This window comes from Phoenix dactylifera, chromosome 3, assembly GCF_009389715.1.
Source record: "Phoenix dactylifera cultivar Barhee BC4 chromosome 3, palm_55x_up_171113_PBpolish2nd_filt_p, whole genome shotgun sequence".
In the NCBI taxonomy this organism is placed as follows: domain Eukaryota; kingdom Viridiplantae; phylum Streptophyta; class Magnoliopsida; order Arecales; family Arecaceae; genus Phoenix; species Phoenix dactylifera.
The window spans coordinates 20,869,939-20,892,511 of NC_052394.1; the positions used below are offsets into that span (position 1 = coordinate 20,869,939).

A 22,573-nucleotide genomic window follows, 5' to 3' on the forward strand; every position below is an offset into this window, starting at 1 on the left:
ATGGATGGCCTTCTTTTAGTATGCCATCATGCCAGGTAGAATAAGTGTTGCAGGCCCGAAACCAATAGTCCCGTTTGTTTCGGCCCTAGACGTACCTTTCTCCCATCTTTCCATCACATCTCCTCCATAAGAACCCTTGCAGCTATTATTTTAGTCTTTAGCAGAGCCACTTGGCCCTAATATGCCCAGATTCGGGCTAAGGCCTTATTCCTTGGGCTTACGGTCAACCTCAGGCTTAACCTTAGCTTCTAAATCAAGTCAAGCTTATATAATCAAGGAAAAAAAAAATCAGTCAAGATTAGGAGGACTGTTTCAAGTGCAAATCAGCCCGTTTGCAACCCTATTCTGATGGGGTTTTGGTTTATCATAGGTAAAATTTCCGATCCATGTACAAGCCATCGTGTGACTCGTAGGGATGTCCATGGCTGAGTGAACCTCTATTAATAAAGATCAATGAGGCTCACCCAAATCATTTTGGGGGTTAATGGTCATGCCTCGACCCTTCCCATCTTTGTCCTGAATAGCATTTAGCGAATGGGGCTGACTAGGCGAACGCAGGTGGAGTTCAACATGCATTGAAGCTCATGAAGTATCACACGCATGAAAAAAATTTCGCTCACACCTAACAGCTAGGGAAAAAGAGGAATGAGCCAATGGTTGCAATGTGGATTAGAGATTTATAAATAGGAACTTGATGAATGACTATGATCAACGGGTTATGGGATTTTCCAAAACTTAAGTTTGGGCATATAATTGGATCGATTTGTGAACAGTTATAAATAAAATGATGGCAATAAATGACAGACCCAATTGACTAAAAGAAGAGATCTAGCTAATCTAGACTACACAACGAAATCTCTTAACTAATTCTGGTCAGCTTTTTAGAAGGTACATGTGAGCTGCCAGGCTCAAGAAAAGTGAAAAAAGAAAAAGAAGAAAATTTCTCTGACGCAAATGCATGCCTGCTACCGGATTTACGTTGCCCGATGTGGACGTTTACATGAACGGGAAACTTGTCATTTAAATGAGCTCTAACCAAATCATTTGAGGTTTCATCAAATGAGATGCCCCCATAAGAGCATGAGTAATAGTTAGGTACCGACCGTATGAAGTGATTATTGGTTGGACCAAATCAACCGTTCTCTTGATGGACCTGTCCAACCGTAAAGTAACATACAGAAAACACAAACAAAAAGCAAACCCACATAATACTTATGCATTTGTGTTTGTTAATATATAATTAGACTGTTCCATCAGCTCAACAGTGAATCTGATCCGACTAAATATTATTAGGCCTGCATGACTTATATATGTATGTACAACTAAAGGACAATATTGCGGGCAGAAAGGTGCAACCCCCCTAAAAAATGGATGGTATGGCATAGCTTGTCAACTTGCATACACAATATTTATTATAAGATTTTTATTTGCATGAATACACTTCTAAAAATTTAAATTTACGTAAATATTTTTTTAAAATTTATATTTATTTCTGTATCCTCATAAAACACTATTTTTACACAAATGCTCCTAAATATAATGGTTCTTCTAACTCTATTAATAAAAATCACATTTATTTTAATAAAAATAAATTAAATTTTGAAATTATTTTTTGTCCTGCGATTGTCTTATAAATGTTTCTTTTTGTGCATCTACTCATTAAGGATATTTTAGTCATTTAAATTTTAAACTGTTAATTTTTTAACAGCATTAGATGATGTGGGTGCATATGCAAAAAGAAAAAGAAATAAAATATCAAAATAGTATTTTATGAGGGTATATATGCAAATATCAATTTGTAAGGATATACATGCAAAATTCGATATTTAAGAAGACGTTCATGAAAAAAAAAATTATTACATAATAAAAAAAATTTAATTCTATGTCAAACACCTTCTGTCCAATTTTATAAAGTTATTAGCCTAAAAGTAGCTGTTTATATATATATATATATATATATATAGCAGAACTGGTAATCTATATCTGCACGAAGGCACATGTAGCCCAACTGTGGTATCAAAATTTTATATAAGACAATTTTTAAATAACACCTTATATCGTTATACCAGGCTCCCATCGAAGCCGCGGATTCAAAACATTACAGTTTAAATTTTAGAAAAATAATTGACAATAATAAAAAAAATAAACCGTATAATCGCTCATAGAAAGAAACTTAATGAAAAAATTGACGTTTGAAAAACCGACATACTATTGACAGAAAGATAACGACGGGAATCCACTCGGCGTCGAAATCCATTTCGTTGTCGACCAAACTCCATTCGAATTCCACTGCGGAAAGAAAGAAATAAAGAACGAATGAAAGAAAGCAAGCAAGAACGGAAATCGAAAGGCGACGCAATTCCCATTCTGCGGGTAGAATCCGGTGGGATCTCTCCCATGGATTGCTCGTACCCGCGGCGGTCAAAAGGAATGCGCCCAGGTTTCCCAGAACGCCGCGGTCGTGGGGACCGTCGCCACCGTCCGATTGTCCGAGCCCCGCACCTTCCGCTCGGGAGCCATCCATCGCAGGCCACATGATGCCGACGCCAGTAGAATGACGTTTTGCGCCCACGTGACCCCGTCGCGCCACCGCAAGCAACTCGCGTTTTCCAGAGAGAGCGACCGATGGGAACCGGTCAACCTCGGCGGACCTGGCGCTAGGAGGCACTCATTTTGGCCTTGACACGTCTGTGACATACTTCAGCTTTATGGGATGCGTGTATGACGGGTCCAGCTACACTATAACGTTTCTTCTCACCACTTGTCTCTAGATTCCTTCTTGGATCACCGGTATATACTAGTAACTCGACTTTTTAGTTTGTTTTTTGCCCCTAGTCTTCGTCAAGGTCTCGTTGTTCTACTATCTTAATGATGGCTCGTGATGATTTATTAATAAATCAAAGACCTGCCCGTCTGGAGTCTGGAGGTGGCTGCAATAGGGAAGGCTGGCATTCAAAACCAGTGGGGGAGGGGAACCAGGAGCACGTAGGGGAGCATTACAGAGGGCGACGTGGTTTTGTGGCTCCAGGTCTTTGCTCGTGAACTAAGGGGGGCGGAACGTACGGAGGAGGAACGAAGCATGCCTTTTCGTTCCGCCCAACAACCCGTAGGTAGCGTCCTTCATGCCGTTTTACACGTTCATAGAGTAAACTTTGTTAGGTCTTAATTTACGTACTGTTAGGTCGTTGTTAGAGAGGTCTATAGTCTTCAATGGTTGTCTTTGATCTGGGAGCTGGATTTGGCTGTCTAATAGCTGCGCTAATTGAGAGTTCGAGCAACAGAATTTCCCACGTAATAGAAGGCAAGTTTAGTGGCGTGTGTTCTGGCTGAGAAGGCTTGCACACAAAGATTATGGAGCTTCGTTTCGGAGTCTTTGTTACCGCTATAATATATACCTGGCATGTTAAGTTGGATACAGAGGAGTGCCCACAAGCGTGCACATTAAGATGCAACAGACTTAATCACGACCTTAATTTAACTTCTGTCGTATTTGAAGTGGAATGCTGGAATTTGTTATGATCTTAAAATCGTATTGAATTAAGTTGAAATGTAATACGGGAATCTCTAAGCTGGGATGGTCTTTCATCTGTCTAAATGATTTCGATTCTCATGCCCAGAACATATCACTATAGCCAATCTTGTGATACAATTTGAATGATAATTAAATTAATGTAGAAATTTTATCTTTCTTAAAAGAAAAGAAATAATTTGGAGAAGTATAATGCGATCCAATCCAATGTCTAATTTGAAAATAGTAAGAAGTAAAAAAAAAATTCCAGACCTTAATTATGGTTGGATATGTTGGATCCATGCATATAAATTTTGCTAAAATATTGCAGCACGATTTAATTTTATCATAGTTGTTTTTCCTCGATAATAAGCATTCCAAATGGGACAAGACAGAGGAGACTTCAGTGCTGACTAGGCCGGTTTCGGGGAGGGAGATTCAAGAGGCAGTATGGTCCCTTGCAGGGGATAAAGCACCCGGTCCGGATGGCTTTCCTCCAGCATTCTTCCGTAGATACTGGATGCTAGTTGGGCAGGATGTGATAGAGGCTATCCAGCAGTTCTTTAGTACGGCGGCGATGTCATCTGATTGGCAGAGAACCTTTGTTGCTTTGATCCCCAAGCGACAGGATCCTACTGAGCCGGGCCACTACCGCCCCATTAGTTTGTGCACCACATTGTACAGGGCAATGACAAAGATCTTAGCAGTGAGATTGAGAGATATATTACCTAGGTTTATCAGTCCAGAGCAGGGTGCCTTTGTTGCTAGGTGGAGCATTACTGACAATGTGCTCATTGCCCAAGAGTTTATGTATGATCTTGGTAGGGCCCCTAGAAGGAGAAGTTTAATGGGGATTAAGCTTGACATGGAGAGGGCATATGATAGGTTGAGTTGGGACTTTGTTCAATTTTCCCTTCAGAGCTTTGGCTTCCATGAGACATGGATCAGATGGGTTATGGGATGTGTGAGGGGCCCATCCTTTGCTATATTGGTAAATGGGACTCCCTCCTATTTCTTTGAGTTCTCAGTAGGTCTCCACTAGGGATGTCCTTTATCTCCTTTGCTTTTTATTATGTGTGCCGACTCTCTTTCCAGGGCCTTGCAGGGTGCTTCGGACTCCCAGCGGCTGGAGGCCTATAGGCCGGTACGGGGGGCCAGGCCGATATCCCATCTATTATTTGCAGATGATAGTTTGCTCCTGGCCCTGGCGACCAGGCAGGCTGCTCAGGTGATTAGATCGATTGTTTTTGACTATTGTGCTGCCTCTGGACAACGAGTCAATTTAGCAAAAACAACGATACATTTTAGCCGAGGATTACACCATAAGTGGAGGCAGCTATTATGGAGATCTTGGGGGTTAGGCAGCAGGACAACAGCCTGAGATACCTGGGAGTTCCATCACGGGACGACAATTACGCAAAGGGGATTGTCTTTCACTAGAGACTAGCTTCAGACACAGGTTAGAGGGATGGTAGACACATACTCTTATCTATGATGGGCAGGGTCACCCTGGCACGGACAGTTTTGAGCTCCATTCCGATATACCTCATGTCTAGTTCCATACTCCTAGTGGCGTTGTTGAGATCATTTGAGAGGCTTATCAGAGACTTCATATGGGGTAGGCGGGGTGACAGAGGTGGTATTCATTTGATGGCGTGGGAGGTGGTGTGCCAGCCGATCAGGCAGGGTGGTTTTGGTGTGACTTCATTGATTGTGAGACAGGAAGCATTGGCGATGCGACATGCCGCCAGAGTCCTCTTGGAGCCTGATAGTATGTGGTCCTCCTTGATGAGGGCCAAGTATGGGAGCCTACTTATTGGTACCCTTGCAGGGCGTCATATGTCACCCATCTGGAGGGAGATCTGTGCCAGAGCCCCATTGGTGTTGCCGGCGATCAAATGGGCGGTGGGTGATGGTCGATCCATTGATGTACTCGAGGACAGCTGGGTGACGGAGTTCCCTATCAGTCATTTGCCGATGATGGTGGACACAGAGAGGCTGTAGGGGTTCAGGGTCTCTGATCTGATTATTCCCGAAGAGGGACGATGGCACGAGGGATTGATACGGAAGGTGTTTGGAGAGCAGTTAGCAGCGAGAGTCATGGCGTTACCTGTACCATGATGGAAGGAGCCGGATAGATTGATTTGGGAGCCGATGAGCAGATCAGGAGTCCGTGCCAGGGATCTTCATGCTTGGATTAGTAGGATGCCTGATAGGCATATTGACGCGGGTTGGATATGGAGGTTGAGGTTGCATCCTCGCGTAGCGCTCTTCCTTTAGAAGGTAGCTTGGGGCTGCCTTTCAGAGTGTGCTGGTTAGGCGGGGGTTGAGGATGACACAGTTCTGCGAGGTATGCCTGGATTTCGAGGAGACCATACATCATGCCTTACTTCTATGCCCTAAGGCTATACGGATTTGGAGTAGCTTATCTGTGCTTTTACCTTCGAGGTGGGAGTCAGTGGAGGACTTATTACAGTTCTTGCGGGATTCTTCCGGAAGGCCTAGTACAGCAGGGCAGGGGATTGTGGCTGCCTATCTGGCATATCATATATGGTTGGATAGGAATGGACGCCTGTTTGAGGGGAGAGGGTCAGCCCCGAGGTTTGTGATGGACAGAGCCATGGCACAGGCGGCAGAGGTCTTTTCAGTTACTCCATCGACTTCATCTTTGTTGGCTAGGGATATCTAAGGTACCTCTTCTGCTGTTGCAGCGACTAGGTATGCTTCTCTCTCTTGGGTACCCCCATCCTCTGGTTATTTTAAGATGAATTTTGATGGTGGTATGGCTATGGATAGAGCTTCTGGAGGAATGGGCTTCGTTATTAGGGACCAGCATGGTAAATTGATTGCAGCTGGAGGTCGGCACATCAGGATTGACGGTTGTTGGGGCAGAGCTACGAGCTACCTGGGAGGACATCCGATATGCGAGATGTATGTTGGGGGTCGATAGATTGTGCATTGAGGAAGACTCTGCCACGATGATTGACTGGATACGGGGAGTGGATAGATATAGTGATGACCATCCTTTGATTCGTGATACTCGCAAACTAGTTCAGAAAATGTTAGTTGTCCATATTGGTCATGTATATCGTGAGGTGAACAGAGTTGCAGACTGGGTCGTCTTATTGGGACCATCACAATTTTAATACAAATGTATATTTTTATTCTCAACGGGAAAGCCTTGAGACTGGCATCACACGTCTGGTCCCACAACCTGAAACCCCAACTTTCTCAGCAAAAATACGAGTTTCACACGCACCCTACGTCTCTCAGAAAAGTTAGATGCGCTCGAATATATGCCTTGGCGCCGTCATGCAGGAGAAATTAAAGAAGAAAATATCATACTCGCCGGATCCTACCGTAGTACCTTTCACACAATCGCTATTCTACAAACGATCAACAAGTTGAACTCTAACTTAGCATACTTCACCTAGATCAAAAAAAATATAGAATAAGACACTTTGCTCCAATGATCGAATGGGCTCGTGTGATCGATTCCATGCAATAGCGCGATTCAATGTGGGACATCTTTCCCACTATAGGACTTAAGCTTAAGATAAGAGCATCCATGTAGTTAGAATTTCCACTATTTTATCTCTCCCAAGCTGGTATCTCTCATCCAGCTAGAGCCAATATAATAATGCTAGAGCCAACCATGGCAAGGGAACCGTTACTCGCAAAACTACCAAAAAAAGGAGGAAAAAGAGTTCGAATCCTCTGCGCCAGAGAGCGACAACTCTTAAGAAAGAAATTTATAGCCAAAAAGTTTGATCTTCATTACCTATGATGACATGTTTATATATATTTTATATAGGATCAATATTTCTATGTCAAAGATATTAATATCTTTACATCAAAGAAATGACATGATCCATATAAAAAAAATTCTATAAATATGTATATAGTTAGCAAAATCAACAAATAATTTCCATCATATATAAGAGATTATATAGCTGGTTATATGTGCAAAAAATCGGTTGCATAATTGGCCAAAGAAATCAAAGAATGATGTCCATCATATGAGATTGTATAGCTGTTCTTATCTGGCTAATTTGGTGCGGTGAGAAGATATGATGTTCATCAAATCAAGGAATGATTTTCATCAACCACGACTCATCCAACCATGAAACAGAATGAATGCTACGCACCATATACAACACATTTTACATACAAAATACAGAACTTCTTTGATAATCATTCAATTACGTGGTCAAATGGCATGTTAGCCAACGGGGAGTATAGCATCCTTTGCGGTGCAAAGCGTGCACCGGTTGGGACGCTTGGTTGGAAGAGCAGAGCGATTTCTTTCGATTTTCCAGAGGCGGTTCCATTCGGCGGAATTGATCACCTTGTATGCTTCCACGTAGCAAACTGTTCCACCTGCAGCTTCCCGTGAACGCGGGGAATGACACCAGCCCCCGGGCCCCCGGCAGAACCCATGCTTTTCCCGAAACAAAGCAAAACCACTGCCAAAAGAGGATCCCGGGGCTGCCCAATGTTTCTCTCAAGCACACAGGACGAAACCACGATCCACCCGAAACCACGATCCAAGTGAAACCCCTTTCAACCCCAAAACCCCAATACCTCTCTCCGCTATAAGTATCTTCGCCTTCATTCCACCACCATTCACCAACACTCGTCAAAGCCAAAAGACCTTCAAAAAACAAATCTCCCATCTCCCCTGATCTCTCTGTAAACAAAAAAAAACACTCCCAAAGCTCTCACCTTTACTACTCCATCACCAGCTCTCTCTCTTCTCTTGGGATCGATGGACACCTCGATCGGCAGCGTGGACGGGGTGGTGAAGCCCGTCTGCAATGACGTGGGCTCCCTTCCCGCCATCGCCTGCCACCCCATCAGCCCCGCCGTTGCTTCCATCTGCGAATCCGGGGCCACCCTAGGCCGCCACCTCGCCCGCCGCCTCGTCCAGGTCGGCGCCAGCGACGTCTTCTCCGTCCCCGGCGACTTCAACCTCACCCTCCTCGACCACCTCATCGCCGAGCCCGGCCTCACCCTCGTCGGGTGCTGCAACGAGCTCAACGCCGGATACGCCGCCGACGGCTACGCCAGATCCCGCGGCGTCGGCGCCTGTGTCGTCACCTTCTCCGTCGGCGGCCTCAGCGTCCTCAACGCCATCGCCGGCGCCTATAGCGAGAATCTCCCTGTTATTTGTATCGTCGGCGGCCCCAACTCCAACGACTACGGCACCAACCGCATCCTTCACCACACCATCGGCCTCCCTGACTTCTCCCAGGAGCTCCGCTGCTTCCAGACCGTCACCTGCTTCCAGGTATAGAACTAATACTCCGCTGGCATCTCTCTGTCTCTCTCTCTAAGTCCTTTTCTTGCTTAAAGTTTGAAACTTGGGTCCTTTTATCGCTTAAAGTTTGAATCTTGGGTCCTTTTATCGCTTAAAGTTTGAATCTTGGGTCCTTTTATCGCTTAAAGTTTGAATCTTGGGGCCTCGTGTGTGTGTTAACAGGCGGTTGTGAATAACCTGGAGGATGCCCATGAGCTGATCGATACTGCGATCTCCACCGCTCTCAAGGAGAGCAAGCCCGTCTATATTAGCGTCAGTTGCAATCTGCCAGCTATTCCTCATCCCACCTTCAGCCTGGAGCCCGTCCCTTTCTTCATCTCTCCCAGGTACGGATTGAAACGACCTCCTCTGTTTCTTTTGATCTCTGGAGTGATTCAAAAATCGTTTCTTTAGTTAAATCATTTTGTGTCATGGTATTCTACTATGATCTTCAGTCATATTGCTTATATAAGTAGTTTGAGATTGCTGGAATCATTAGAGATAACACTAGATGGTTTTCCTTCTGTTTACGTTCTGAGATCTCATTATCACTTGAGAATCGTTCTCTTATATTTTTCTAGAATATTGAGTCGATCAATGAACTGTATGTAGTTTTTAGTGATCGGAGATTGTTATTATCATCAGATTGAGCAACAAGATGGGCCTAGAGGCGGCTGTTGAAGCCACCGCCGAGTTCCTGAACAAGGCGGTGAAGCCGGTCTTGGTCGGAGGCCCCAAGATCAGGGTGGCCAAGGCTGGAAAGGCCTTTGTGGAGCTGGCAGATGCTTGCGGTTACCCCGTAGCTGTGATGCCGTCGGCCAAGGGACTCGTGCCGGAGCACCACCCACACTTCATCGGAACCTACTGGGGCGCCATCAGCACTGCTTTCTGTGCCGAGATCGTGGAGTCGGCCGATGCGTACCTGTTTGCAGGGCCCATCTTCAATGACTACAGCTCGGTCGGCTACTCCCTGCTCCTCAAGAAGGAGAAGTCCATTATCGTGCAGCCCGACCGCGTGGTGGTCGCCAATGGGCCTGCTTTTGGGTGTATCCTGATGAAAGACTTCCTCCGGGAGCTCGCCAAGCGGCTCAAGCGCAACACTAATGCCTATGACAACTACCACCGGATCTTCGTGCCCGACGGAGTCCCGCCTGAGTGCAAGCCCAAGGAGCCTCTGAGGGTGAATGTGCTTTTCAAGCACATCCAGAACATGATTACAAGCGACACCGCTGTGATATCGGAGACTGGTGATTCTTGGTTCAACTGCCAGAAGCTTAAACTGCCCCCGGGTTGTGGGTAAGGACTCGTTCCTGGACTCGTATGCTTCGCATTTATGGCAGTTCTTCACTCCTTTTGTGCTGTTCGATGCTTGACAACAAGTTGGCATGTTCAGATACGAGTTCCAAATGCAATACGGTTCTATTGGATGGTCTGTTGGAGCGACTCTGGGGTATGCGCAGGCAGCAAAGGATAAGCGTGTGCTTGCCTTCATTGGGGATGGAAGCTTTCAGGTATCAAGTGTCATTCGAATTGGATCATACATGAAACTCCTTACTAAAAAATGATGTGAAGTGCTGCAGAGGTGGCACGATTCTTATGATGTGATCCTCTTCCTTGTGCCAATCAGGTGACTGCCCAAGATATTTCAACCATGATGAGGTACGAGCAGAAGAGCATCATTTTCCTCATTAACAATGGGGGTTACACCATTGAGGTGGAGATCCACGATGGCCCTTATAATGTCATCAAGAACTGGGACTACACTGCCCTGGTGGATGCTATCCACAATGATGAGGGCAAATGCTGGACGATGAAGGTTTGTTGGAATCAAAGAAACCGAGCGCATGGTCATGTAAAAAGACTTCTGGTTAGATATCTATATTCATGAAGTAGTAACCAAAATTTTATCATATCTTGATATAGGTTCGATGCGAGGAGGAGCTTAAGGAGGCGATCCAGACAGCCCTGGGTCCAAAGAAAGACTGCTTGTGCTTCATAGAGGTTATTGTGCACAAGGATGATACCAGCAAAGAGTTACTGGAGTGGGGCTCGAGGGTTTCCGCGGCGAATAGTAGGCCACCAAACCCCCAGTGATCCCAAGTGTCTGCAGCTCTGAATTAGTGCTTCTTCGGAATATTTGCATCCTGTTTTTGAAGTCTTTTGTTATATGAGTTGGCAGCCACGATATGTAACTTTGTTTCTTTATCATCATGTCTGAATACCTAGTTCTTACCAGTTTTGTACCGAAGAACCTTAAGACAATGCGACTTCAAACTTGCACTTTGTGTGAAAAATAACAAATCTAGTTGGTTGAAAGTGACTCCATTTGGTGGAGAATTAACCTGACAGAAAACTGCTTTTGTGATTATGGAGTGCTCCCATTGGATACTCAATGGTAGCTTTCCAGGTTCTCTTAAGCTTTCGATTAAATGTAGGTAGCAATATGCTTGGTTCAATCTTGGACCGGACAACCTTGAATTGGATTAGTCGCTGCATTGGAAGAAGACATTGACTGATGTTTTTCCTACTTGCTGCACCAGGTAAGGTTGCTGAATCCTCCTCCCTTGATGCAAATGGAGATGGAAAGGGCGATGATGCTTCCACTTGATTTCTCACAGCACTGATGAGTGAGATATCAAGATGGAGTTTTTCAAGGCCTTTGCTCTTTTGTCTTTTGGGAGTTGGAAACCGGCAAATATGTTGCAGACTTGTTTTGAGGATGCAGTCTGTAAAAAGTCAACTAGCAGAATTGTGAAAGAGAAGGCCCTGCAACTAAAGTGTGTTCTTTAATCCTTTTCTCACAAAGTCTCTCCCCTTTCATCAGATTCGTGTTGAGGCCTTCTGGTGTTTTGTTGTACCTGTCCTGTTCCCTTGTTTTTTTTGGCAAGCTTTGAAGGAGTTGCTGCTCTGTGACCCCCATATACACGTCTGCTGTTTGTTTTAGATTTTCGTGCTGTAGATCCTCTTCCAGTTAGCCAGGGCATAAATGTTATGTTAACCTATAGTAGTTAGATATACAAATTTCAAGTAAATCACCCATCTGTTTGGTAGTAAAAGAGTATGACCTTTCTGTCACTTGGGTCGTCATGTTAAAATTGGCTTATTCATGATAGCATTTCCCAGATTCGATGTTTTGAGTTGTTTTCCCTATGATTTCCTTAGTTCCGGGACCATGTCCGGGACCATGAAATGTAACCTGCTCTCCTTCAAAACTAGGTTGTTTGTTTAATATTGGAACTCTAGGTCAAAAAAGCTTCTGTAGATCCTAAACGTCAGAAGCCTGAGATATTGGAGTCTTTTTTACTCTCCGAGGCATAGGAGGTCAACCTTAATGTTCTGCCGGGGCTTCTCCTAAGTCATCCAGGAGATGGAAACGTTCAAAATTTGAGAGAGAAGTCATTGTGCGCTGTTCTTTAATCTTTTTCTTAAAGTACTGTTTTTCACGAGATCTTATGCTGAGGCCTCCTCTTTTAGGGCCTATTTGACTATTTCTATAGAATTAAACTAAAATTTTTGTAAAATTCATGAATTAAGCCATCCATTTCAGCATGACCCTATATTAACGAAATTTTACTCAGCTCAAATTCTGTAAGAACAGAAAAAAAAAAAAAAAACTTATGCAGCCAAGACTAAAATCTAGGTTGGGTTTCGATCAGTTTTTAGAATAAAAGCTAGATAGATCAATAGGTTCCATTCCTATCGAATTTTTAGTCTAATTTTATAGAAATATCTAAACTCCTAGTGTTTTATTGTGCATGCCCCAACCCTATTAATATACAAAACTGCAACTTGCAAAATACACATGCCTATTGTTTGTTTTATATTTAAGAATGTTATTGGTAATAGTTCTTCCCTTGATATAAACTGAATGGGTAAGGTCAATGAGGGAGTCCATAAAACTGTATGAATACTCTCACAAAGTGTTATTTGCATATATGCCCTTATAAATGTTTCTATTTGTATAGCTACCTATTAAGAGTATTTTAGTTATTTTTAATTTTAAATTACAAATTTTTTGACAATGTTAGATGGTACGAGCATATATGCAAGAAAAAAATAAAGAATATACACGCAAAACGAGTATTTTATAAGGGTATACATGTAAATATTAATTTGAAAAGGGTATTTATGTAATTTAATATTTAAGAGGATCTGTACGCAAAAAAATCTTTTTTTTAATGGTGTAGATGGTATGGGTACATATTAAAAAAAGAATATATATACAAAATAAGTATTTGACGAGGGTATACATGCAAATAGCAATTTTACGAGAATATTCATATAATTTTGTATATTTTGGAGGATATGCATGCAAAAAAAAACTTTAATTTAAAGCTGTGAAGGAAAATTGTAGCTACTAAGATTTGACTTTTGAAGGTTAAAAAAAAAAGAGTGAGAACTGTTGGTTATCTAAAAGACCAACCGTCGTATCTATGTATTTAAAATATTTTTTTAAAAAAAGTATATATGCAAAATAAGTATTTATAAGGGTATACATGTAAATATCCATTTTATGAAAATATTTATATATTTTTGTATATTTAAAGAGTATACATGTTAAAAAACCTTAATTTAAAGCTGTTACCGCTAAGATTTGACTTTTGAAGGATAAAAAAAAAGAGAGACAAAACGAGAACTGTAGGTTATCTAAAAGACCAACTGTCATATTTATGAATTTATTCGATTGATGGAAAAAGAAAATTGTGGCTGCTCGGATTCAAGCCTAAGTCGGCACCGCCACAACGTGGAATTCTAACCACCAAACAATCACACAATGTGGAAAACGTTTTTCTTATACATGATTAAATAAATATACATTCTCCAACACTGGAAAAACAGCAACCCCATTAAGCAAAGAAAAGAACAAGAATAAAGAAAGAACGCAACTTGACCAATTAGTGTCATGAAGCTGCCAAGTAATGAATTCACATCCGATGTGGAACCTTATGGAGTTAAAATTTTCATGCATGGAGATTAGTGATCAGGGCATTTTCGTTTTATTTTTGATGTAACACAGAAACAAGGACTTGATCGAACTTGACAATATAGCAAGCATCTTCTCCTCAGTGAACAGGGTTTCGCAGCAGACCTTGGTTCGTGAGGCCAAACCAACAAGCTAAGCCAAGTTCAAGTGAAAGCCTAGCATAAAGTTGCATTTATGTATGAGGACATGTGCGGGCGTGTGTTTAGTTTCACATCGGTTATTTGCTGAATAGATCTTGAGTATTTATAGAATCAAAAAATCCACAAAATACTTTCTAGCTAGCTAGTTTGGATGAGATCTTGAATTATTATTACATTATGTTATTTCGAAGCATGTTGGCACCTCTTGTTTAAAAGGCTTGCTCTTAGAAAAGTTCCTGACTTGAAACCCCGGTGGTGGAATTATTGTCATATTTCTCAAAAGAAGAGCAGTCTTGAAGGACAACCGCATTGACTTTGGTCCGGTGAACTGGGTAGTCGTCGAGGGATGGGTAGAGGTTGGTATATGATGTTTGTCTCAATAAACATAGTAATTTGTACAGCTTATTAGGATGCATGATTCCGAGTTTGTTCGATGAGCATCGAATAAATTTTACCACTTCAAGGCATAGAGGATGGGCCATGAAAGATAAAAAAGGTTTAATAGAATACAAATTATATTCTAATTTCTCAAGAAAACCATACTTGAATAAACACGATTGATGAATTCTATTCGCTCCATACGTCTTGATCAGGAGATGTTTTGCTCACACTAAACTTCATATCTTTTCCAAAGCTCGATTCCTTTCCTGAAAAAAGAACAAAAAGAAGGCAGAGTCCTGCATGTTGGGACTTGCAGCAAATGGTGTTTGTTTCCAAGGGGAGAGCATACGTATGGACATGAAACAGTCCATTCCGTGCGTTAAATGCAACTACCATACGCCATATGTCGATCACAATGCATCCACATCTATAAATAATACCATACTTGCTAATGGTCGACAGCAAGCATGGGGCCACTTAATAATCCATACGAGCTCCCCCTAGCTCACCTTGTGGTTCCTTAGGTGATGTGGCTTGAGATGATGACATTTGCATGAAATGATGCTATTCATAGAGGTCATGACCAAATCTTAACATGCCGAATGAGCAAGCAAAACTAGCATGGTGAATGATCATAGTTTTTCCACAATAGTTTCTGTATTTATGTGTTGAATTATGAGTAACAAATACAAGAAGTTACTTCTGCCACTTGATATAAAGAATTGGAGTAATTACATACTATGACACAACGGTGCTTGGCTATTGAATTGCAAAGCCAGCATTACATCAGTTTGAGGAACTTCTCATGCACCATAATGAGTGCCCTAAAGCTTCTTTCCATCAATAATTTTTAAGCCGTTAGCTAACCTAGCAATATAGCAACTGCTTCTAAACGGGCTTTTGCGTTGTAACCGACTGGTTTTAAATCTTCGCTTGTAACGAGGGTGGAAAACGGTAACAGAAATTCAAACCGAAGGGTCAAGGAGTTACAAAAAATTAAAACGCCAGGCCATGCCGTTAACTCGGTGCATTTAATTTTATTGGCTGCTGGCCTGGTCTCCGAGTGAGGCTATTTTCTCCTCCGAACCAATAAATCCCAATATATTTTTATTCCGGTTGGGTCCACAGAACTCATTTGTATTATTTCATGATTCACATAAATTCACATATATTGTAGCCTGACCATGTAAAGAATGGCCAATTGAAGCGCTGAGATGCTTGTCAGGTACCTACGGGTCGTGTGTCATGAAGGGTGGCTATTCTTTGAAGTATGAGTAGTTACTCCCAGCTAAAATGAAGCCATAAAAAAATTTTAGACTTGGATTAAGAATGATCATATTTGGGTTATCTAAATGACTAATGCATTCATCACTAAGGTAAATCCAAATTCAATAGAACCACATCTATTCTTCGGGTTTCTTGACGGTAACGGAGTTTGAAGTTGTTGTATCTTCTTCATCAATCCAGTTTGTGTTCGAATGTTGTTTGTGCTTACTGAAAAGACAGCTCTCTGCAAGACTGAAAAATGCATGCCAAGACAAAAGACTTTCTTTTGTGGGATCGTAAGTACTATAAAAAAAGAAAAGAAAAAAACGCAAGGTGGAAGACCCAATTAGGGGAACAAAAGTATCTGGTGAGAGAAATAGACACGTAAGAAATATGCCATACAACGTAGGCAGAAGAGTTTGTAATGCATATTGGCTAATCAAATAATTGGATTATTGTACCAAAAAAAAAGTAGCTGGATTAAATTGACACAGTTGTCACTCAAGCCTAAAAATTTCCCAATCCAAACTCGATTTACTATAAACAGGTGTAATAATATGTCCATTTTTTCGTAAATGCTAAATCGGTAATATGCAAATGTAAAAATCAAGTGGATTAACAGCAATAAATTCAATGCAAGGTTACCCATGTGAGATTGAACTTGAGCGTATCAAGTCACATGAGCAGAAAAATCGTGCAATTTCAAAGTCGATCCAGCTCAATCTATTTAGTGAACAAGTTGTACAAATACAACCATGTAACATATCTAACAAATAAATTGCGAGGTTAAAGAATAAACTTTTAATTAGATTGTTTGTTAAATGTATACTATTTATCGAAACGAACTTGGCTCAACCTGATCCATTGGGACCAATTTAGCCCACAAGAATCAAGCTTCCAATTCTCGTAACCGGTCCGGTCCAAGGGAGAGGCTTAATCGGAGGGCCGTATACGGTTCGTGGCCGCTCGCTGGCAGTGACACCAGCCAACCATCACACTAGAAACCGTTTTGTTTTCATTGTAGAGTGTTTCTATCAGCAACCCCCCTCCTCTTCCCCCTAACCCCCTTCAACTACACCATCACCTAAACCAAAAACAAACGGACGAACCAATTACCCCCTCCAACTCCTCCAAACTCCTCTTCTCTCTCTTGTGTATATATAGAGGACACCGGCAACAACCGCTTAGATGCACAAGAACCAAAGAAAACAAAGCTAACCCTGAAGAACTAGAGGAGAAGAAAGGGAGACAGGTTTTCAAATGGAAGGAGTAGGAGTTGGAGAAGATTATAGGAGAGTGAAAGGGTCGTGGAGGCCAGAGGAGGATGCGAAGCTGAGGGAGCTGGTGGAGAGACATGGACCCCGGAATTGGAGCTTGATAAGCAACGGGATACAGGGACGTACGGGCAAGTCGTGCAGGCTGCGGTGGTGCAACCAGCTCAGCCCCGACATCCACCACCGGCCCTTCACCGCGGCCGAGGACGCCATCATCGTAGCCGCCCACGCCCGCTACGGCAACCGATGGGCCGCCATCGCTCGCCTCCTTCCCGGCCGCACGGACAACGCCGTCAAGAACCACTGGAATTCCACCCTCCGCCGCCGCCGCCTCCGCGGCGAGAAGCCGTTCTCCCCTGCCGACGCCGAAGCGGCCGACGCCTCGGGCGGCGGCGGCGGCGGCGGCGTAGGCTCGTCGGTGGTTGACGAATCTGACTCGGAGTCGGTGCAGAAGCGGCAGTGTCGGAGGGAGGATAACGGTGGTTTGGTGGAGGTGGCGGCGGCGGGGCCTGCGACGGCGCTGTCGCTGAGGCCGCCGGGGGAGGGGGGCCACGAGCGGCGCAGCGACGTGGAGGCGAGCGTGGTGGCGGTGATGCGGCAGATGATCGCCGAGGAGGTGAGGTGTTATGTTGATGGATTGCGATCGGACGGTGATGGTGCCGTCTCTTTCTCCATGCAGTCCGAGTCAGCATCCAGCCACTAAGGTTTTTTTTTTTTATTTATTTATAGAAAGAAGTTGGGGTTGGGTACTTGGGTGGTAAAAAAATACATCGTATTGAGACATATGCTTGTGGGGTATCATATTTGATGATTGTCCATCTTTTAATAACGGCCATCCATTAATCACCGTAGAAGATCCATATTTGAATAATAACCACCACTAAATTGGATTCATGTTCTACTTTATTTATTTATTTTTTTGTCTTGTTTTTTTCTATATTAATGGGACAAAAGAAGTGCAAATACGAATAAATTTTGTTATTGTAGGTGGGAAAATATTTTGGGCAAAGCAATGCTATGAGCATAGAAAATGATATGTCATTTGTGGATACTCTGTGCTCCTCTTGTCACAAAATTTTGCTTGAAGACATATTTTAGATTTTCTTCATATGCTTGCATATTTCTCAAATTGTGTTTTCACCATATTTTTCATTCTTCTTCTTTCTTGCTTATGAATCTATATCACTAAACATTAGATTAACATTTCATAATTTAGATTTACAAATTGGAGACAACTTTACTATAATAGATGTTCATAATATATTCTTTATCCTTTTTCTTTTTAAGTTAACTACAAGTACATTCTTGATAGATCCAACCTTTTTCTTTAGGTTGCATAGCACAACTAATTCTTATTTTTGTTTGGTAATGATTTCTAGAATAACTCTTGATTGAGGGTGTTTTTGTCCATTAAAAGAAAAGGCAGATAAAAATCATGGTATTGTATAAAAATAACTTGTATTATTTTTTTTCAAAAATAATTATGCTTGGTATAAGCAAGTTCATGAGCATAATCATAGTTTAGTTGAGTTTGCTTTTCAAAAATTATTTGATTGATAGGCCAAAAAAAAAAAAGAAACTTAATCCGAGTCTTATTCTGGTTTAATTTTTGAACCAAGTATTAATTCATTGTCCTTTCTTTTCTATTTTTTAATAAATTTATATCAAAAAGCTCCTAGTAAAAGTTAAAAAGCTATGAAAACATTATTTACCAAATATTTTTGCAGTCCTTTAATTTCTTGGCCGCAGAAGTAGCTAAGCTTCTAGTTGCCAAACACAAAGAGCAAGCGTTTTTCCAAGTTTCAAGTTTTGGAGCGTGAAATTGCTAATCAAATGAGCCATTACTCCCATCTGCTTAACACTATTTTTATTTGTTCACAATCGAATTATTCCAATCCCATTGATTTCTTGTAAATTGATCACAATAATGCCACTAAAAATTCCTGCAACCAATATCTTTATAAACCCAAACTTCTTCTCTATGTTTAACCTTGATAACTATTTTAATAAGAAGAAGCATAAAAAATTAATGAACATTGCACCGAAAACGTTTTCTTTACTCCATAGTAGAAGGAGATTTTTCTAACTTGCAGCAATTGGTACGGTACCTAAGGAGTACTTAAATGATCAATTATATAGTCATAAAAAAAGGTAAGCCGATTTTTCTCCTGCACTAATAGCACGTCAAAGCATTTTGCTTAAAAGTTCACCTTTTTATTTTTTTACATAACTCATAAATAAGATTTTTTTTCCTAAACAACCCATTTTAATTAATTTTTATTGGACCATCATCATACCTATTTCTTTTTTTTTTTTAAGGCGGGATGGGTCATACCTGACGAGTACAGATGCCATCTTTAGCTCACAAGTTACTATCGGAGTGACTGGTTATATAAGCAGCCACCCAACCTGCTAGTTCATTAGCTTCACGAAAAATATGATTGGTCTGAAAGATTCCTTCATCCCTTACCGTTGGCCAGATATTTCGGAGTAAAGAGTGAACGCAGCTATTATCTCTTAGATCTTTCGGATCCAACTAATAACCATAATCGAGTACTGATGTGCTCCTTGAAAGGGCCTTTAATAGACATTAGAAACCAAGAACTTTTTCAGAAGGGTAAGAAGAGAGAATTCCAGAGCAGGAAGCTTCCTAATTACTAAGATTCGAAGCATCGCTCTGCTTATTCTACTTTTTCATGACGCAGTCAACGTAAATGTAAACACTCGTCATTTTTTGTGCCGCGCGCGTAAAACGTGGGATTTGAGGGGCTTTCCCTCTTGTTCGGGGATTATTCTCGGTCTCTCTCGAACTCACCCGACACGCTATTTTCCAGGTCAGTCCGACGACTTGCAAGAAATAACGAAGCTTTTGCTCTACGCCTCTACCAGCTTCCTCGACACGTATCTTCTCGTAAGACGTTCCAGATTTGTCTCGAAACTTCGTTCCCCCTTCCGTACACGTTTTCCTCTCGCCTATAAATGCTCGCGGAAGCCAAAGCCTCGAAACTACGCCACCCTCAAGCTTCCAGGGCATACATAGCGGTTAGGCAACAAAAGAGTCGATTAGTTTTAAAGTCCTCTGCTTCGATGCCAATGGCAGAACCTAGTTCGAAGTTGATGGAATTCGAGCAAGTGTTCCGTTGGTTCGATAAAGACGGCGATGGGAAGATCTCGGCCTCCGAGCTGAGGCTCTGCATGGGGACGATCGGCGAGGAGTTGTCCGCCGAGGGTGCCGAGAACTTGGTGGAGTCAGCTGACTCCAACGGCGATGGGTTGTTGGAGTTGGAGGATTTCATGAGGTTGGTTGAGGTGGAGGGGGAGGAGGAGAGGAGCAAGGATTTGAGAGCGGCGTTCGAGATGTACGAGATGGAAGGGGAGGGGTGCATTACGGCAAAGAGCCTGAAGCGGATGCTGAGCCGGCTGGGGGCGTCGAGGGGCTTGGACGAATGCAGGGCCATGATTTGTAGGTTCGACCTCAATGGGGATGGTGTGCTTAGTTTCGACGAGTTCAGGATTATGATGATGGTCTGAGGGGCAAGCTTGCCACGCTTTCCATGTAGCTGTGTCACCAGCAGTAGCTGATTCTATTCATTTAGATGGCTGTAGATATGGTGGTTGTTCTTGTTGGAAATAATCCATCCACCAAAATTTTATAAATTTTTTTATATAATTTTATTGTTTTATCTACAATATTTTTTTATTAATAGCTTTCTGCACATACTAAATAAATAAATTAAATTTTGATATTACTCGGTTTGAAGCACGCTATGAAAGCAGCTTTCTTTGCAGAAGAATTCACCTAGACATAATGGCGGTATACTCCCAAGATACAACAAACTGCTTCGTATTCTCTTTGAAGTGTATTCTAATAAAGGAGAATCAGGGTCGAATCCGAACTGGCCAAATCCGTTAAAAATCAGAAAATTTGATTGAAACAATCCCTCTCAATCCTCTTATATGTGGACACAATCCTCTTCTCAAATACTTATTGGGTGTGCTCGAGTTTACTCGTTTAGTGCTTTCAATTCTCTTTTCTAATTTAGAGTTGTTCATATGAAAAGGAGATGTCCTGATGGATGGAAAGTATGATTTATTTTTTATTTATAGACATGAAAGGGTGAATATAATTAGATACTTAAATATCCTTTTGTTGAATGTATCTCTTCATATAATCCATCCATTCATCAAGGTTGTATCCCTTGGAATCACTATCGGATCATATGTATCTTTTTGTGGGAATGCATCATTTCATCTACGGAAGTCTCCAAAGAGTCCGTTTACGAAGCATCTCTTCGGAATGACTTATGAGAAGAGAAGGTGTCTCTATGGATTTTTTTGAGGTACTTTGCTACTATAAAAAAATTAGAGATGTGTCTGTATAGAATTTTAAGAAAAAAGAGAGATGAAGATAGAAAATTAAATCTTATTTGGAAGTCTAAGATAAATTTTTATATTTAACTAGATTTATATTTTAATAAATATCCAACATGAAATTCTAAAACTTCAAAATTTTGAATTAAATAATTTATTAATAAACCAATAGTTCTCCTCCTCCTCCTCCTCCACCTCCTCCTTCCGTTCATACAGTTTGTTGGTTTTAAATTTATTTTTAGAGTGGCCATTTGTTTCTTTCTTTCTTTATTTTCATTACAGTACATTATGGTGTCATCTAAGTTATTTTCGCTTTTGCTATGAGCCGGTATCTAGAACAATAGTTCAACATACCTTCTACCTTGAGTGCGCGCGCGCACGCACGCACTCACTGTCTCTCTGTGAATAGATTTGAGTGTGCATGCTTTTTGCTTCCCTCTTTGGGCAATTGGGCACCTCCAAGCTTTTGATTGATGCCCTTAACATCTCTACTATGGTAGTACACAGAATGAAATACTTTTTTCTGTTAATCAATTTTATGGTTCTGTTTTCGTTTATCCCGATTACATTCTTCTATTGGAGTTATATCTGCACTGCAAATATACAATTCTCTTTTGAGCACATGTTGTCCTCTATCTTTCATTTTGTGTCCAAATGTGTAACTTCAAATGAGTACTTCTAATTAAATAAATCTACATCACCACCTGTTGCGGGGTTTCACCCCGGCAGCAGCCCACACACCAGCCGAGCAGGGAAAGCATCTGCGTCCCTCCCGAGGTATTGTCCGCCCTGGGATTGCCGCTTCGGGTCTCCGAGAGGTCGCCCAGGGTCTTTGCCCAATGACAGTCCCGAGCCCTAACGGCGCGGGGGTCCGCGGAGGTACTACCCCTACCCTCACGGTTTTGTCCTACAAAAGGGCTCTCGGTAAGGAGAGGTTATTGAGCCCCCCATTTAAGGCACAGACCTTTCCGCTGATTAGCCGATGTGGGACTAAACTGGAAACCCCATCCCACAACACAGCCCCCCCAGTGGGAAGGTCTGTGCGTGGCCGGGTCCCTTCCTCTAGCGCCAACTGTTGCGGGGTTTCACCCCGGCAGCAGCCCACACACCAGCCGAGCAGGGAAAGCATCTGCGTCCCTCCCGAGGTATTGTCCGCTCTGGGATTGCCGCTTCGGGTCTCCGGGAGGTCGCCCAGGGTCTTTGCCCAATGACAGTCTCGAGCCCTAACGGCGCGGGGGTCCGCAGAGGTACTACCCCTACCCTCACGGTTTTGTCCTACAAAAGGGCCCTCGGTAAGGAAAAGTTATTGAGCCCCCCATTTAAGGCACAGACCTTTCTGCTGATTAGCCG

At 42.2% G+C, this 22,573-nt stretch overlaps 3 protein-coding genes across 3 annotated transcripts; all 3 read left to right on the top strand.

Annotated features, from left to right (window-relative positions):
- Window positions 1-8,041: 8,041 nt before the first annotated feature.
- Window positions 8,042-11,153, top strand: LOC103718173 (pyruvate decarboxylase 1-like). Its single transcript, XM_008806879.4, has 6 exons — window positions 8,042-8,798; window positions 8,991-9,154; window positions 9,453-10,103; window positions 10,201-10,318; window positions 10,435-10,623; window positions 10,731-11,153. Exons 1-6 carry the CDS (start codon window positions 8,277-8,279, stop codon window positions 10,899-10,901), a joined length of 1,815 nt encoding a protein of 604 aa, XP_008805101.2. The 5' UTR covers window positions 8,042-8,276; the 3' UTR covers window positions 10,902-11,153.
- Window positions 11,154-16,617: 5,464 nt separating this feature from the next.
- Window positions 16,618-17,746, top strand: LOC103718184 (transcription factor MYB73-like). The gene has a single exon (XM_008806890.3). The coding sequence runs from the start codon at window positions 16,839-16,841 to the stop codon at window positions 17,553-17,555; it is 717 nt and encodes a 238-aa protein (XP_008805112.1). The 5' UTR covers window positions 16,618-16,838; the 3' UTR covers window positions 17,556-17,746.
- Window positions 17,747-18,086: 340 nt separating this feature from the next.
- LOC103718194 (putative calcium-binding protein CML19) lies at window positions 18,087-20,537 on the top strand. The gene has a single exon (XM_039124960.1). It carries the CDS (start codon window positions 19,832-19,834, stop codon window positions 20,381-20,383), a length of 552 nt encoding a protein of 183 aa, XP_038980888.1. The 5' UTR covers window positions 18,087-19,831; the 3' UTR covers window positions 20,384-20,537.
- Window positions 20,538-22,573: the final 2,036 nt, after the last annotated feature.